The sequence below is a fragment of the Danio rerio genome, chromosome 7 (genome assembly GCF_052040795.2).
Source record: "Danio rerio strain M-AB ecotype USA chromosome 7, GRCz13ab, whole genome shotgun sequence".
Taxonomy (NCBI): Eukaryota; Metazoa; Chordata; class Actinopteri; order Cypriniformes; family Danionidae; genus Danio; species Danio rerio.
This window is the reverse complement of record NC_141027.1, coordinates 21,849,858-21,868,477: the sequence shown is the minus strand read 5'-3', so window position 1 is coordinate 21,868,477 and position 18,620 is coordinate 21,849,858. Positions and strand designations below refer to the sequence as shown.

General features: G+C 41.3%; 1 protein-coding gene across 12 annotated transcripts in view; it reads right to left on the bottom strand.

Annotated features, from left to right (window-relative positions):
* Positions 1-214: 214 nt before the first annotated feature.
* Positions 215-18,620, bottom strand: part of kdm6ba (lysine (K)-specific demethylase 6B, a) — a 148,476-nt gene continuing 130,070 nt past the window's right edge. For 6 of the 12 annotated variants that reach the window (XM_087260915.1, XM_087260917.1, XM_087260914.1 and 3 more), the window contains 21 exons: positions 15,423-15,512; positions 14,002-14,094; positions 13,530-13,653; positions 13,338-13,430; positions 13,043-13,253; positions 12,600-12,851; positions 11,406-11,570; positions 10,671-11,165; positions 7,365-10,501; positions 7,130-7,256; positions 6,682-6,787; positions 6,392-6,597; positions 5,732-5,826; positions 5,481-5,549; positions 5,238-5,386; positions 5,035-5,149; positions 4,731-4,918; positions 4,395-4,536; positions 4,187-4,313; positions 3,562-3,732; positions 215-2,214 (listed from right to left, as the gene is read on the bottom strand). In XM_087260915.1, the coding sequence (XP_087117041.1) occupies positions 2,191-2,214; positions 3,562-3,732; positions 4,187-4,313; positions 4,395-4,536; positions 4,731-4,918; positions 5,035-5,149; positions 5,238-5,386; positions 5,481-5,549; positions 5,732-5,826; positions 6,392-6,597; positions 6,682-6,787; positions 7,130-7,256; positions 7,365-10,501; positions 10,671-11,165; positions 11,406-11,570; positions 12,600-12,851; positions 13,043-13,253; positions 13,338-13,430; positions 13,530-13,648 (5,991 nt within the window). In that variant the 5' untranslated portion in view covers positions 13,649-13,653; positions 14,002-14,094; positions 15,423-15,512 and the 3' untranslated portion in view covers positions 215-2,190. The remainder of the gene's footprint in view (positions 2,215-3,561; positions 3,733-4,186; positions 4,314-4,394; positions 4,537-4,730; positions 4,919-5,034; positions 5,150-5,237; positions 5,387-5,480; positions 5,550-5,731; positions 5,827-6,391; positions 6,598-6,681; positions 6,788-7,129; positions 7,257-7,364; positions 10,502-10,670; positions 11,166-11,405; positions 11,571-12,599; positions 12,852-13,042; positions 13,254-13,337; positions 13,431-13,529; positions 13,654-14,001; positions 14,095-15,422; positions 15,513-18,620) is intronic. The other 6 variants (XM_087260920.1, XM_087260923.1, XM_087260921.1 and 3 more) reach the window with 1 other exon arrangement.

Here is an 18,620-nt window from a genome sequence, read left to right as displayed (position 1 = left end):
TCAAAAGAATCTGAACACCTTCATTAGTTGCATCGACTGTGTTTGATCAGGGTTGGAGCAAAACTGCAGAGCTGCAGCCCTCCAGCAATGGAGTTTGAGGCCCATGGGTTAGATGTTTGTGTTATAACTGGTTATTAAAATGACTACAACTTGAAATAAATCAAGGCTTTTGAAACCTTACATACACTGAATGAACAGAGGCACAAGACAGATCAAAGTTTATCAAAAGCATTTAATATTATTCAGAGTAATCATATCAATGTCACACGAATTCACAAAGTGTTTAAGACGTGTCTGGCTCAGTTTGCTTCATGTGTGAATTCCAAAACAGTGCAGATTTTAAATAACCACAAAAAAAGATCAAATAAGGATGAGAAAAGAAAAGTGTGTTTATATTGCAACAGGAAAAAAAATCTTTTAAAAATTTGAGTATCTCATGACAAACTCAGCACCATCTATTATAATCAGTTTTCTGATAGTACATGAATTATTTCACACTAACGCCTCTAAAGCTGTAAAAAAATTACAGTATAGATATCAAAACAATAATGCGTTAAATCCCCTTTCACACTGTTACTTGTTCCAGTAAACGCCACAATTTACAGGTCAGTGTGTTGTTGTTTTTCTCCATATACATGCCTCAGTTTAGGCGTATGAAACCCACTGCGGCCAATCACTGTATTAAAAGCTGTAGTCAGCATGACAAAAGTGTCTTCAAATGAACAGCATGTACAATAGGACAAAAGCACCACGAAATGGTTAAGATAGGTATCAAAAACTCTTCTTAGACCCAATCCATCAATCACCTGAATTGCTGCTAATCTAGGCTCATGATTACTGACATCAGTCCAAGTCACCATTGTAAAGAAACAACATATTCAGAGAGTGCTAGTCTGAAAACTTAGAAACACGACTCCTGAATTGAATCTTTTTCAAAAGAAACAAGTGAGCAAGTGTTCAAATATATAACAGTGATCACATTGAAGTCATCAAAAGTGGGGAAAATGCCTTTTTAAAACATCGGTGTATAACAGACATCTGATTAGTCAAATCCTCTGTGCCCTTCAGTCTATACGGACAAGGAGTTACTCTAAAGATTATATATATATATATATATATATATATATATATATATATATATATATATATATATATATATATATATATATATATATATATATATATATATATATATATATATATATATATATATATGTGTGTGTGTGCATGAACAATATTTAATGGGGGACAAGCACCACGAATCAAAAAACAAAAATCAGCACCCTTTGAAAAGTTACAGATGGTTTAGAATAAGAGAAACCATTAATACATCTCTGATAAGCATGTTGAGGCAGGGGAGAACATTTTATATCCAATAAATAGAAAAAACATTTTAAATAAAAAAAACCTTTGAGAGAACAGATCTGTAAAGAGGTGAGAGACAATTCACTGAACAAAACAAATGAAAGCAGACCATTCTACTCACAAACGCAAGAATACGCCTGATTAGAACTCTAAAAATGCTTTTCCTGGTGAAATAAACGAAACAATCCACACTAAAACTGAAAAGAAGTCTTATAAAACCCGTATGTTTTGAAGCATTCTGAACAACTGTATTTCTTTAATTCTTAATGCCTTAGAAAAATGTCCATAGCTCTATTATTAGTATTATTAATTTGTTTTTTTTTCTTAACTCTTCACTAAATACAAGTCACAAGGCCAATGTGGTATATATCTAGGCTGTTCTAGGTTGAAAAATAATAAATTATCGGAGAAAAATAAGCACCCACGAAAAGTACAAAGAGCATTTACATATTTCAATATTCAAGACAAAACCCTCAAGAAAAAGAGCATCATGAAAGAAAAGCCAAAGGAACAGGATCTCCTCTCCTCTATCCACTCGGCTGCGACAGCACCAGACTGCGTTTCCACCTCAAGTCCCGCAGAGCCATTCAGAGGTTGGTACACAAGACCGACAGAAGTAAACTGGTGTCTTATTGGCTGATTGGTTCTGTAAACAATGCTGAGTAAACTGCTTCTCGTTTAACAAATATTAACAGTAGTAGGTAATTTGTTTTGTTTTTTCTCAACGCTAAATGTTTTAGGTCTTAATTGGACTAAAATAAAAGATCTTGTCCTGCGAGCAGGAGTTTTGGTTATGGCTGTGTGAGGGAAAGGGATGAGACGTCCTCATCGAGAGCTGGGACTGACCGCCTGAGAAGAAAACAAAACACAAAAAAATGGCACATGTTAGATCTTCTGAAGCTTTCTTCATGTTTGTTCACATCAGCTCCTAAACAAATGTGCTCTAAAGCCTTGACTTATTTTTAAATCCATTCAGCTGATATCTGAGCATCTGGCCGGAGCAGTTTTAGCATAGATCACAGAATCGAATGAGATTAGGGGTGTCCAAACTGTTCTGGAGAGCCGGTGTCCTGCAAAGTTTAGATCCAATCCCAATCAAAGACACTTGGGCTACAGCTAATCAAGCTCTTATTAGACTTTATAGAAACATCCTTGCACGTGTGTTGAGGCAAGTTGGAGTTAAAATCTGCAAGACACCGGCCCTCCAGGACAGAGTTTGGACACTCCTGGATTAGACCATCGTTTTCATCTCGCTCAAAAATGATCAGATCATGGCTATTTTTTCCTTTTCATTTACTGTCAGACTTGGTACACTATTTAACTACAGAAAATCTTTGGTCAATGCTAATAGTCTCATCCAAGGGTGCTCAACCCTGCTCCTGGAGCTCTACCGTCCTGCAGATTTCAGTTGCAACCCAAATCATACACACCTGCCTGTAATTATTAAGTTGTCTTAAGGGCCTAATTAATTGGTTCAGGTTTGTTTGATCTGAACTCTTCAGGAAAGATATCCAGCAGCAGGAAGGAGCGAGCACCCCTGATCTAATCCGATTAAATGATCTATGCTAAACTAATCTAAATGTGCTCCCGCCAGACCTGGTTTGGGAGCCGCGCGGGGGATATGATTTGCATGTTTTTTCCTCAGTGACAGCAGGCATGACATGAACCGCACTCAGCAGTAAAAGTGAGACCGCAAAACACAAAGTATTGTGCATGAAAATAAACACGCAACAGTACCAGTCTCACTACTCTAGCCTATCTAATGTTGAAAATAATGCAGGAGGGAATCTGATAATGACAAATCTCTTGAACATTCTCAAATTACGAATAGTTGTATTGTGATGTCATCACTGCATTAACAACCAGGACATATTTAAAGACTTTAAGCCTACTCAACTTTTAAGTCTATACAAAATGTAGCATTTTAACCAACAGTAGACCTACACACAGGCCTAATATTGTAGGTTATCTTACAATATGTTTGAGAATAACAATAATAGCCTACTCGTTAACCTTTATTTTACATCTCAAGATCACAATTCTCTAGTTTACACACAATTTTTGGCTCATTTTAGCCAGAGTCATGCAGTGCTAGCAAGCAAGAGGTCAAAGTGCACAATTAAAACAGAATTGTGGTTTCTTTTCTTTCAGGTGTAAAACAGCAGTGTGTGTGTGTGCGTGTGTGTGTGTACTCACCAGGCTGAAGGAGTCGTACATGTTCATGAGCTCCTCCATGCGGTACTGCTCCAGCACTACTACATTGGAGAGGTTTGGGCTGCGTTGACGTGCACAGTCCTCACAGTGCACCACGTACATCTTCCGACTGCCGTTCTCGCTAGTCACAAACAGCAGGTTGAACACCTCCACCTGCACAGCGACAAAGAAAACAAAGGCTCATTAAACAATAAACCAAATGACCAAAGAGCGTTGCACATTAAAAAAGAAAACATAAGCATTATTTTGGGGACTGTTTTTATCTTACAGATTTAAACTCAACGTTGCAAGAAACATTTTAAGGTGACATCTCATGGAATTAGTGTCATGTGTAGTGTAATATGAGCCAATAAAACTGTAACAGATGTTCATCTTGCTCCATGTCATGGTGAGTTGAGCCAATTTCTGATCCTCTTAAATCAGTGGGAGTCAAATTAATCTGTCTGAATATAAAGACGCAGTTATCTGTAACCCATCTACACTCCACAGCTGACCACATCCACTTCTGTAGCATTTCTCAAATCTGCAGGATTTTGTTTGTGGGCCTCTAGTGACACCAACTGGAAATGCCAACTAAAATGGCCTTGCATGACAAAACTGCACTCACATCACACTCGTTACAGTAGTAGGCCGGCTCATCCTTCACTCTGCTCTGGTAGGAAATCTTCATTCCTGCTGCCACCAGCTGATCCCTCAGAATCTGAATGTGCTTAATAGACTGGAGGAGACAGTGTCTGAAAAGGAGGAAAGGAAAATAGATGAAACCTTTACACTAACTGTGATGTAACTGAGTAAGGAGGAGGCTGCATACATACTTGATCATGTTGTAAGCGTCTGGGTCGGTGACTTTAACAGTGCGGGCCACATTCCAGGACACATGAATCATGGGAACGATGGATTTCACTTTCTTCACTTCGTTCCACTCAAATCTTTCTAAAGCCACCTGGTACTGATAAGCTACAAATGAACAGATAAACAACAGTAAGCTAAGGGCTAGCAAACAGCATTTTACAGTTGGCAAGGTCATTTGAAGTCTTACACAGTTAAATACAGCCGTTTATTTAACAATCATGAATGATCAAACGTTTGAATTTACTGATTTAGTTTTGCCTTTCAAGAAAGCAGCTCCCTGGCACACAGTTTAAACTTACCGTTGACGGGCCCCACATTCCAGGCAATGTTGTTGCACCAGCCCACGGCCTGAACCCAGTGTACAGTGCCTGCGTTGATCCACACCAGATCTCCTGGCCTTTGGATGAAACGGTACACAGGGATGTTAGCGCGATACAAGTCATCCAGAACTGGCCACCATGATCCCGTCAAATAGTCCACTCCATGTCTGAAAGAGAGAAAATTTGAACATTTAGACATTGTTTGCTATTAATGTATTTTTTTGACAGATTTCAGACTCAAAATATCTCCTGTGGACAGATTTTGAACGGCACAGTTACTCACTTCTGACAAAAATCACTGATGGCCTCCCAGTAGTCATCATGGACAGCAAACCACTCACAGTCTCCAGGTCCAATGTTGATGTTAACAGAACAGAAGTTGTTGTTCTCCTGGTGTCCTGATGACAAGAAATGTGAAATTTAACATGAATAAAAAAAAAATCTATTATTGATTTACCACAACTCTTATTTGAGATAGTCCCAAACCTGGTGTGCGGCATCCAGGAATCTTCATATATAGTTGTACTGTATTCATTCCCAAAATGGTGTGGCCAACATGGCTTAGCATATTCCCACTGGAGGATACGCGCATAAATGCTGGCAACTTCTGCAGTTCCTGCAGCTGAGGCTTCCATCTAAACCATGAGATGCAATACAATGTAGTTAATACATAGTGCCCTAGAGTGTACCATATTTACTGGTTTACACAATAATGCACAATGGTCTTACCTTTTGGGATCAGACAGGTCAATGTTTGTGCCAAATTTAATTATTTTCCCCACAGTTTTCTGCTCTGAACTGTAAATACAATGAAACTGTTTTAGGGAAAACCATTCAACTAATATAAATTCATACACGCATGCATTTAAGAAGGTTGTTGTTACAGATTTCATTAAATCAGTTTTTATTATATAATAAATAAATAAAAAAAAGGACTAATTCAGAAATTAATGGCCATGTTAATTTTTGCGACAAATTACCTGGAGTTGGGTGCCGAAGAGTTACTGGTTGTACTTTCCGCTTTAGTGGTGGGCTTTTCATCATTATCCTCCTCAGCGTCACTGCCTTTCTCTTCCTGCAAATACAGATAGTATTGAGTCATGCATTTATACTTCTGTGTTGCTCTGCAATAACACAGAGGAACATTAAAACCCACTGCCAGCTTGCGTTTCTGAAGTGTTGAGTTTCTTCACAGGTGTTTTGTTTTTTCTGAACGCTACCTTAATGTAAAAGTAGCTAAAACAGACTTATTCAGAGGCGGGAACTGGCGGATGTGCAACAACTTTAATCATAAGGTAAACACAAAACATCTGGAGCTCTATTATGAGTCGATCAGACTTGCGTAATGCATAATGCATAATGTCCCATACTCAGCACCAAACTGACCAATCACAGAGCTTTCGCTACGCATTGTATAGTTACTTTTTTTTGAGAGGTGCGCATAAGAGGCTGCCAGGGCGAGGGCTATGCGACCACACATAGGCTGCGCCAAACCATACATGTATGCTTGACGCAGAAGTATAAATCAGCATTGAGTTTATGATGTATATGATTCTAACGGCAATTTGTTTTATCGGTTACATCAGACAGGGCTGTGCGAACATGAATTCTGAAGTACTTGAAAAAGTTTGTGATCACACCTGTAAGCTCTCTTGGAAGCTAGATGCCTGGTACTGGGCATACTTGGCAATTGTTGTATGTGACCTGCTGCTCTCACAGGGCCAGGTCTGTCCGGTGCCGCTGGCATCCCAGTTCTCATCTGCTGGTTGCTGGACCTGGGTTCGGACCTCAACTGCATGCTCTGAATTTGCCTCCACCAAAGACTTTGTGGAAAACAAACCAAGATCTACAAAGAGAAAGGATACCCCCAAGTTTAGAAAGAAACTGTATCCGTCTATGCATCTATCCATTACTCATGGAGAAAACTTACTTAATCTGAGAGAGCCAGCTAGTCCCCGGATGACAGTAATGGGGTTTTTAGGATCTGTACAAAACTGCAGCAGGACTGGAGAAAATGCATCTCTTTTACTTTCCAACTGCAAGGAAAAACAGACATGGAATTATTAAGATATACAGACCAAATTCACAGACTTTTCCCTGACTAATCACTGGAACAACTCAATTTCCTTTGTTCAAAATGAATAGAAAAACTTGCTTTGAAAGCTTGAATATTCAATTTAATTATGAGAGCAACAATGGATGATTTTATTTTTTTAATAATTGAAAGATTAAAGCACTCAGTCAACTTTGGTCTGACTTTTTAGAAAAGGTGACATTCCTGAAATTCTACGAACCATGCGAACTCTGGGTTATACATGTATGCATTATAAAAACTGACCACAAGGGGGCTTGGGAAAAATGATGACTCTTTTGCTTACATAGATGCTTGGTGTAGGGGGGTTGAGTTTCTCACGAGGAATGGGCAGCTCTGTCCTCACAACAGGTTTCACAGAAAAGGCATCCAGAAGATAGGATTCCTTGAATTTTCCCTTCACACGAGCTGCCCTGAAATAAAACATTAGAAATGTTTTTTAATGGTGTAAAATACATTAAATTACAACTATAGCCAAAATATATTGTTTCAGTGATGTCCTGTATGCAAATATTGCTTACTTGCAGGCTCTGATAATTTCACTAGCAGAGTTCTTTATGGTTATATCTTTCAGAGGAATTCTCTTCTCTTCTACTTCTGAAGCAATAAATGTCTCCCTGTCCCCGCTCTCCACCTTTATGAGACGAATCTTCAGTTCTTTAGGTGGCCCATCTGTCAGTGCTTTCAGTTTCTGAAAGTCATCCGAACATAATGCAGATGAACCTGATGGGAGATCGGAAGAATGTCCAGAGCTGCTGCCCTTCTCTCTAATCTGAGTCCACGCTTCTCCTTCATTCTGGGGTCGGCCACTTTCTTCTTTCCTTCTCTTCTTGTCTCCATCTCGCTCTTGTTCTTTCTCCCTAAGCTCCTTACTCTGAAGGTCCAGATTACCCAGCACTTGCCTGCTCTTCTTTTCCTTATGTGACTTTCCGTCCCTGTGTCTTCGACTGGAGCTGGAAGAAGAGGAGGAGGAAAGGGATGCATCGTCATGTCTTTCTCTGTGCTTTTTCTTTCTCTCTTTCTTGTCCTCATGTTTTTTGCTACTGCTGCTGTGTTTGTGTTTCCTTTCTCGTTCTCTGTCTCTGTGTCGTTCCTTTTCTTCAACAGGTTTGCATATCTCACGAGCCTCTGCTTTTGAGTGATCTTTAAAAGGGATTATGTGTTTATTCACTTCCAAGCTTTGACCAAGCTCTGCTAGAGAAGACTCTGAGATGGTGGTCAGCTTTGGTCGTCTTTCCAACAAGTCTTTCATGTTTCCAGAATCCACCTTAACTTTGGGTTCTTCTGAAATATCCTTCTCATCATCATTGCCCAGAAGATCTGAAGGGCTTATCTTATCCCCTCTTTTACTCTCTGATTCACAACTAGTAGGTGAGAGGGGACAGGTCTGACCTGAGTTGCTAATGGCAGAGGTTTGCATTGGACTGCTAAAGCCTGGGTGACTGGCTGAACCTGATGTGGGAGAAGTGCTTTGTTGCTGCCTGCATATATCAGGCCCCAAAGAAAGAGATGAGGAGTACTTCACTCCCACAAAAGCAGAACGAGGAGGACGTCCAAAGGGACCACCCCGGTATGTGTACTTCTGACTTTCAAGTACAGATGCAAGGTTTTTAAACATGCTGTTCACACCTGTCTGATGAAGGTGGGGGCGCTGAGGTGGTGAACAGGATGGAGTTTCATCTTCTCGATCCACTTCATCTTCATCATCCTCGCACTCACTTTTCACCACCTCTGAAATGCCATAAAGCTTGGCCAGGTCACTATGGCGATAGTTGGTTCCTGTTGTGGCAAGACTGCCATCCTGGGACAGAACACTATTGGAATTTGCAGACTTGGGAATGACCTTGAGTGAAGAAGCAAGAACCTCTTCTTCTTCCTCAAGTGAGGATGTGCGGCTGCAAGGAGATGCCAGTGAACCTTGTCGACTTAACACAGGGGGGCTTGCATGGCCATCTGGCTGATAATCCTCAGCTGGTGATTGCTTTAGGGCAGGCACAAGGTCTGGTGCGCACAAATAACTCTTCACAGGAGCCACATTTGTAGAAAATTGAAGTTCAGACACTGCTTGTTCTCCCTTCTGACCAGAATACAACTCCTCCTCTTTCTTGATTGACTCATCCAGCATCTTCATAATGTTAGCTAATCCATCAGGCAAAAGCTCAGAAGTTTCTTCCTCAAATTGGGCACCATCTGAATCACCACTGCAGCTACTAGCATTGCTGCCCAGACCTTGAAGTCCTGCACTGGGAATTTGTTTTTGAAGGTTGTTTTCCGTCATGCTAATTAATGTGCATGAAGGGTTAGCATCCTTGTGAAAAGCTTGATAAAGTTTGGGTTGCTCTCGCAGGGGTGGAGGGTTAGGAATAGCACCAATTATCCCAATATTTTGAGCGGTTTTCAACATGAAGTCTTTGGATGGGTCAGGTTTCAGTTGCATGTTGTGGTTGGAGGTGCTGATGAGAGTAGATTCTGAGTGGTATGTGGAAATCCCAGTAGAATTCTGAGATGGTGTCCCACTCTTCAATTTCTCCCTCTGCCTTTGCTTCTCACGGGCATATTCTGTCTGGGGAGTAAGAGGAGGTGGTTGTGATTGTTCTATAATGGTTGCTGAAATTCCAGAAGGACGTGGGGGCACTCCTCCTCTACTCAGCCAGGGATAAGGTGGTGAATTCTGGCTAGAAGGCGAGATGGAAGAGGGTGCATTGGCTGGAGACAAACGAGGAGGGGGAGGCTCAGTTGTATTACCTGACAACAAACGTTCCAGACTTCTAATGGCAGACTCACAATGTGGTTTTGTGTTCACTTCTTGTTTCTCTACAATCTGTTTTCTCTTTTCTTCCTGTTGTCTCTTTCTCTCTTCTGCTTGCATGTGGCCCTGCAACTCAGCATCAAGTTTATTAAAAGCATCAGCAATTGAGCATGGGACAGTAGGTTGCAAACTGGATCCTGGGTAAACTGGAGTTGGAACAGTAGTAGTTGCCTGAGAAATTGAGGTGGAAGATTCAGTGGTTACAGAGTTGTATGACCTGCTGGACATTGGCTGCAAGATTGAGTTGGCCTTTATTTGTGCTGGAGGGTGAGGGCAACTTAGAGGTGAACTGACCGGTTGTGGGAGAGTGTTAGAGGGTTTGCTGGTGATGACGCTGTCCCCTGATCTCTGAAGCCCTGAGTTTAGGGTGGAAGGAGTAGAGGACACTGGGTTGTAGTTAGGTCTACTTTGTCCTGTGTGGGTAAGAGTGGACTGCTGAATTTGAGATTGCACTCTATGTAGATGTGGAAGGGTTCCAACACCAGGGTGAACACCCTGATAACCAAGATGTGGTGGATTTTGACCAATCATGGATAGATGGTTTGGGTTTGACATCAGCACTGAAGAATCCGTTGGTCTTCCAATGCTTAGAGTGCTGTGGATTGAGGAGGTTGTAAGGGGTGCCGAGCTCATCGTAGGGATGCTTCCAACACTAGTATATGGTTCCAGGGAGCAAGGTGGATGAGGAGTTTCTAGGTTTGGAGTAATGACAGGTTTTCGAGCGGAAGCCTGAGGTGGGCTCACATGTTGGGGGGTCCTTGGACCCTGGTTACCCACAACACTATTATGTGCCTGAGAGTGGCGTGCTGCGATCTGAGAAACTCCTGTTCCTGCACAGTCATGTGACTCCTAAAAAGCAATTAAGTCAACAAAACTGTGTCAACTAAATATATAATTCAAAATAATTCATAAAAATGTTGCATAGCATGCCATTTACAAATAACTTTTATTTTTTCTGTGCATTAAAAACATTTTGTCAATGTAAGTAAAATTCTTGTGATTTCATGTTCTATGTTACCTGGTTCCTCCAGGGTTTGTGGAGGTTGTGCTGAGGTACTGTGGCCTTGGCCTGGTTGCTGGCTGGTGGGCTGGTGGAATGGACTAGCCCTGGGTGAGGCTGGAACTGGGGGTGACTGTAAGGCACAGTGGTGTGGTTTGCTGGTGAGGGTGCAGGACGCTCCCTATCTGCCCGCAGTGATGCTGAGAATTTAGGTATTAGCGGAGGTGGGGTATCCAAATGATGTCCTCTTTGTGGAGTAGTACCATGTGGTTCTCCTTGGGACTGGTCTGAAGGTCTGTTGTTGGAATAAGAGTATGCTGAATGGTGGATGTGAGGGCTCTGTAAAGGTGGTCCCAGAGACTGTGGTGATTGAGTGGCCTTTTGTGACTGTGATGAAGAGGCCCTGCTTTGTCCATAGCCACTTGTGGGGTTAATGGTGGGAGAAGATAAGGTTGATAGACTTATAGGAGGTGCTTTATAGGGGATACTTTCAACTTCTGGCTTAGCTGAATCCTGTGAAAGATGAGAGTAAATAGCTAAATGCAGTAAACACGACACAAATTGAAAAATTTAAATGTCCGTAACGACACTCCATGACTGCTTGATGTCATATGACAATGCCAATAGTCTGTGATTACTATTAACTTTAGGTAAAAAGAAAATTCTTAGAAAAAATATTTTGCAATTGCAACAGTGACAGAGAGAATAGAAGAAAATAAAATTCAATATAAATTCTGATGAGTGACGGCAGACCTGGAAATGAATGGGTCCACTTTTGTGTTCAGTTGGGTTCCAGGGTGCTCCCACTTTGTGCAAAGGGTTCCAAAAGCCAGGTTTAGGTGGGGGATAGTGGGAGGATGGCTGTTGATTCAAATGTACAGTTGGTCCAGATAAACGTTGCATGGCTGAATGCGCAATCTATTGTAAGACAGAAAAAGAGACAACTATTTACAACACTTCCTGAAGAAAAGGTTTTGGAAAGAAAATTCAGAGCTGAGGTCTTAGGGCCAGGACACACCAAACCTACATCAAACAACTAGCGTAAATGAAAATTAACTGTGTTGTTGCATCATGTTAGCTCGCTTCTGGTCCAGTCTGGACTAAAAAGCTGAGAGTGAACACCAATCAGATGGCAGCAGACTGATTCAAGAGCACATGTCCTGATTTGTCTTTCCGCACATGTGGGTGGCAGTTTTCTCTTTCAACAAAGGGAAACTGAACATCCGACGCGCACATGCAAAAAGTAAAGCATTTAGCGTCATTATGTCAATACTTGTCAGAATACCAGACATATTTGCATGAGCTACACAAATCCCTTCATGGTGACTAATAATTCATATAGTAGCAAATTTTTGCCTGCCTCTTTGTGCTCCTTCTTGACTTGAATTGTTTACTAGCTACATCACTTCAGTTTTTGTTGTTGTGCTCTGATCCGTTGCTGAATAACCAGAGTGCTCTATTCAGCCAACGCAGATACTACATGCTGAATCAGACCAGTGAGCTCTGATGTTAACCCAATGAACAGCAACTTGTGGAACACACCAAACCTACTAGCCAGACCGATGCTGACTGACGAAGCCCAACGGCCAACCCTCGGCTTGATGTCTTGGCCTATTCACCTTATTCTTTGTGTACGAGCGGGCGCATTTGAATCTTTTTGGCTTGAGACTTCCGGTCTCATTCCCTTCCATTCATTTTTTTCTGCTCGTTTCACTGTTTGATGTTGCAAACTGATATTTTCTTATTATATTATTCTACTTGGTCCGTATAGTCATGCAAACATTTGTTTGTAGAGCAAGTAGTTTGACCCTTTTCTGCTGTTTATTATTCCTAGTTATTTCCCCCATAGGCGACTGAATCCGAAGTTCTAAAACAATCATGAAAACAGGCGCACTTCCACATTTTAGAATAAGATGTAAATAAATGTATGATATATTCTTGACCAACCTGTTCAGACCCAGAGCTCTTCTTCCTCTTGCTCGGACTGGGGAGGTCTTCTATGGGCCGGTGTAGAGAGGGAGGTGGTGTATGCTGAATAACAGAATGTTCTCCGAGAGGGGGACCAGGACGTTTTAATTGTCCAGAATTAGAGTGAGTTCCCCTGGGTTGCTGCTGATTTTCAGGTGGAGTCCATAAATCAGGTAATGGATGAATGGGCCGTGATCCATGGGTTGCCAATTGAGGATGAGGAGCACCAAACTTTGAGAAAGAAAAAGAGAGGTTGGCAAAAGAAATGCAATTAAATGCACAACAGCACAATGTCACCGTAATACAATGCCAGAAATCCAAAAACATTTAAAAATACTGATTATTGTTGCATGAACAACTTCTATTTACATAAGAAAGCACATAAAAAAGGTTTGGTAAGGATATTAACATCTAATTTTTACCTTCAGTAGCTGATTGGCTCGAGCTGTAAGGTGTGAAGGAGGCCCTGCATTGTAGCTATTGCGCAATCTGTTGTGGTTATCACCAGGCAATGGCTCATACCCTTGGCCAGCTCTGGTTGGATCCCATGGCCTGGGAGGAGCAGGGGGCATTCTTTGCAATGCCGGCATCAAAGCCTGAGACTGGTCTTGCTTATCCCCTCGATGTATGGGTCTGGAAACACACAAAGATAAATCAGCAAACAATCCAAAAAGTGCATTTTACCAGAAGTGTTAGCAAAGATTAACAGAAACTCACCCATTGTTCAAGAATTTACTAGGATGATTTAGCCCAGTCATGTGACTGGGCATATGGGGGAGAAGCTGGTGCTGATTGACACCAGTTAAGCACCTATCAAGAGAAGAGGAATCAACTCAGTTGTTTTCTTAATTAACATGTATCAATGACGTCGCTAAAAGCATAATGAGCCCTGATGATGAGGTAAATTACCTGGAAGGAGGTGGCCAGGCACGGCTGCCCACGGGAGCCCATGGTCCCCGGTTGAGTCCGTCCAGAGGAAAAGGGTCCCGTGTGCTGCACCCGGTGAACTGCTCTGCTGTGTGATGCATCCAGCCTAGACAATAAACAAAAACTATTTTGTTATGAAGCTTTTTACCCATCTTAAATGCAAGGAAAGTGATTCGCTACATGTAAAAAGAATGAAATCATTCCAATTGTTGTGACACTAGTAAAACCTTTTAGTTAAGTTTCAGTTAGTTGTCAAGGCAAACCTTTTTTTCAGTTTTACATCTAGAATATTTATTATTGGATTTCAGCTTCATTTCAATTAGCCAAACATTATCTAAACATTAAATGTGAAAAAAAATTAATACTCCTATGCAGTGAATTACTGTTCATAGCTAGACTCTAATAACCAATGAATAATAAAGAGAGAGAGAGAGCATTTTACATGTTAACTCACCACACTAGCTATGAGTGTGAAGCCCTCCACTGCAAAACGGAGAAGGCCACTCACCAAAACGGAGGAGAAGCTGTTTACTGCTACTCCTGCCAACTGGAGAGAGAAAGGAGAAGGGACATAAGCGGTGAGGCAAAACCACAGCCAAATCCATTAAACACAGGGGGAAAACACATCCTTTGTAGTCTGTACGAGTGTTTGGCCTGCAGGCAGCTATTAACAAAGAAAGCCTCCAGAACTTCAATACCACTCACTGCCTCAAGGGGGCAGTGCTCTTCTGTATTCTAATGGCAGGAAAGGGTGCACAGATGGGCTTGTGGGAGTTCACCTATAGGGTGAGTACACTGAGGTCATTATAACCCTTCCTGGGGCCTCTTGGCAGAGGGTGAGAGTGATGGGAGGGAGGGGACGAGCAGAGCAAAGCCCTGGAGTCAAGCCAGTGGTGTCTGTGTGCATGTGTGCATAAAGGAGTGTGTGTACTTGTGTTGTGTTGCTCCAGTCTGATTATTTGCATGTGTATGAGTGTGTGTCTATGACAAGGGAGACACTGAGGTTAATCTCATTAGGCCAGGCGTGATGGAGAGAGGAAAGAAGGAGAGCAAGGGGTGGAGGGAGGAAAGGAACAGCAGAAGGCTCGAACAGGATGGATGGACAGATTAGGGAAAAAAGACCGGTCTAAAATTAAAGTGTTCTTTAGGGAGACTCCAAAGTGAGAAGACCGGCTGTGCTCCCATGAAACACCCACACATGCAAACACACTGAGCTTCCCACGCATCCAGAACACACATGGCACATCGAGCACAAGCTGGATGCACAAATATTGGCAAGCGCCTGCACACTCTCGATTGAAATTGCTTGGCACACGCACGTATATACCCATACAGAAAAAGACGCCTAATTATGGACTTGGCAAATACACTTCAAGTGCGACATGCACAGGCCTATTCTCTTTCTATAGCACAAAATAAACACACTTATTATACAATAAAACAGGCCGCTTATGCAAAACTTGCCATCCATAAAATGCTGTAGGACCTGATGGTTTAGTCCTTGCCTACAAACACTTTCTGGTGAAATACAAAAGCTGTCTGAATGCTGTAATTCTGGTGTTAAGGAATACTCAAGTCCAAATATTAATATGTAGCAGTATTCTGAGATTATTTGGATACAGTAAGTGTGTGTGATCTATTCATTGCTCAACAGGTTTAGTCAGACAGTATATTTAGAGCCGACAGGATCCCACCCACTCCTCTCTGGCTCATGGTGTCGCACTATTAAAAGCCTTATGTGATATTTCGGGAACTCTGGATTTAGCAGCTAGTGAGGACTGAAATAATCACGACCCTGGAGTATTCTTAGACTGAGATCTGCATATTTTCTCTCACACACACACACACACACACACAGACAAACATGTAGATTACCTGTTAAATAAGCATCTAGCACCACTTCTCACACGTCTGAAGAGTTAGAGTTTAGCACCAACAGTTGATCATCTCTGCAGCTGTGGAACACTGTAGGGGGACAAAGAGGCAATCATCAGCGAATAGAGCTCTACTCTCAACTTCATTTGTTTTCCTGATATTTTACATTGGCATAATTCCATCCAATCAGAAGAAATGCTGTAAAAACAGCCAGACCTTGCAGCTGTGCCATCAATATTCTATCACTAACCGGGTGTCAAATATGACTCCAGAGGGAATGGGGGAAAAAACACTTCATTTTATAGGACAAACTGCAATTTGGAAAAGGACACTTACATTCTGACAAATACTACCTGTCAATTTTTTTAACAAACCAACTTGTTCTTTCATATTAGTGTTTTACCAAAAAAAAAAAAAAAACATCTTCACATTATTCAGCCTTTTATTGGAAAAAAACATCGGCTTTTTTTTTTGTATTGTGAATATGTATGAAGCACTGGGAACTCATGGGCTTTGAGCAGGAAATCCATGATAGTGCCTTTCACACACAATGGTGAGAGTTATTGTGGGGAGGTGTCTGAATAAACACAGGCAAGGCTCTAATAGGCGTATTGATGTGGAAAGCCAACTATCACATGTGAAAACTGTAGTTCATGATCAACATTTGATGAGAAATACAGAGTGGAGGGATGGGTTTGTCAAAAATGTACTCCAGACTTGAAATCTATGAGTTTAGCATTAGATAATTTACTATATTTGCATTAAAAAGATATGTGGATAGTCCAGCAAGGGTCTTCAACAGAAGACCTGCCAACCAACCGTTTTCCACCAATACAGTGTCTGTATGACGATTTCTGATCAATTCAAATATCTCCACAATGTGTTTTTAAAGAAACATCATAGCATTATGCTACAGAGCACATTGTATCAGTTGCAGTTCTGGTGTTCATGAATCTTTACAGATGCTCGGTGAAGAGAATGAAGTGATGATCATTGTAGCAAATCACAATCATATATCATGAGTGCATGTACGCAATGGCCAATCAGCAGCGTACAAGAATCTGCTCGACAGAGCTCAAAATGCAAGTGTGAAATGCTGATTGTCACATTTTTTTTTTTACATTCAAGTACCAAAGTTGCTACTTTTGACAACCCTACTAGAAACCACACCCAGTACTATGAACTATGAAGTACCTGAAGAGAAATAGTCAAAGCCTGCTTATACATTGGTTATGGTCAGGTAAGCAATAATTAGCAGTGTTGTGTCATCATCTGTTCTACCAGTCTGTAGAAACCTGTGGCTCCAGTTTGTCTTGCTAAAAATTGGTTGAAAGCAGGCCCTGGCTCCAGAATACAAACCATTATGGTGGAGAATTGATCAGTTTTAGTCAAATAATGAGAATCTGAGCTAAACAAATATACAGTTTACAGTGTGCAATACTTCAATTCAAACCTTGCCTGAAAATGTTCATGACTATGAAGGCAGTTGTGGGTAGTGGTGTAACTCACAATGAATGAATACTTTCACAACAAATATTTTCATCGTGCTTATGCTAAAAACACACATACAAAAACAGAATGAGACTTCTCCATTCAGTTCCACATTTCTTCTAGAAACACAAAAACTGCTACAGCTCTGCTTTTCCGAGAATTGTAATGTTTTGGATTACAAACAATACAGACTTCTAGTAAAGTCGACTAGTAAAGTCGAAACAGATTTTTAATCAAGCTTGTTTCGATTTGTCTGTCTTACAATAAGTACACTAGATCTGATAAAAGATAGCCGGCTACAGTCAAACCGGGGAACTCCCGTGACTCAAACATGGAAAGGGCTTACCCCACAACTCAGACACTGCCCCCTTCTCTAACAGTCTTTACGGTCAGGTGATACGGGACGCCCACTTCAAATCACAACATTGGGAATTTCTGAAAGTGTGCCGTCGTCATTATACAAGTGCACAAAGCCATGCACTGTAAATTTACAGTGGGGCTTTTCTCCTGTTTTACCAAACCAGAGATTCAGAAACTTTCAGCCAGGGGGAAAACAAGAGAGTAAATGCGGTTGGGTGGTTAATGGTTTACTGCAAGGTATCACATCTGCACTCACTTTCACAGCCATCAAGTACTGTTTTCTAGTTCAAACTGTGTTTTTGAAAGTCATTCAAAAATTTCAATCCCTTATGATTCATGTTACTACAATGACATAATAATTAGAAAATCCCCCCTTTCGCCTCCGCATCGCCCCTCAGCTTGATAAAAATAAAAAATCCCCCTAACAACAAACATCAAACAACTATTCCAGTCACTGGGTTGATCGTCACATTTACTAGATCAGCACCAAAAAAAAAAACATCAAACCAGATGATAGCCACGTGTCTGTGAGTGTCTCCAACTAACCCTGCCCAATCAAACAACTGACAACTTCCAGGAGATCAACTTGTCAACTAACCAACCATAGAGTTGGACAACTGATATAACGTGTACTCATAAAAATGAATTGATTTGAATATACAAGGACTGACATCAGTAACACTGAAAACTATTTCAAATAGAGGATATTATTTTAAAATAGTATTGGGGTGGTGTGTATGAGAATATCCACCAACATGACGAAACAGTCCTCATTACTGCCAGAAACCACCATGAGGCTACTTTTAGAGCCAAAGAGCTGAATGCGAGTATGCGGAAAAGCACAACGTGGAATAGTCAAGGAGTTAGTTACGCTGTAAGAAGGACACGAATTGATGATAAAGATCTGCAGAGGAGATGATCAAAGAAAATGGCAAATCTGGAATGTTCGCAAAGGGGGCTGTTGGAGGAATGCTCACATTCGGCTATTATATAATCCACCTCAGATAGAGATCACACACAGAGGCACAAGGAAACACAACGTCACAGTAGGCTTGCGTCTGTTCCCTTCCCTCTGTGTGCGTGCCTCTGCCAATGATGCAAGGTTGAGTCGTCACAACAGCGAAGCTGCCTTCCAAGCCCACACTCATAGCCTCCACACAAACATGCGCACAAGCAGGCAAGAGTACATTCTGATCAGAAGAGAGAGTTCAGCTGAGGACACGGGCAGTGCTTACTTATGTGACACTCTGGTTCAGTCCTTCCCAACATGTAACTTCACAAAAACTCTCTCATCCTTTCATCACCCTTTCAGAAATAACACTATAATTAAAACGTTCTCAACTGGCC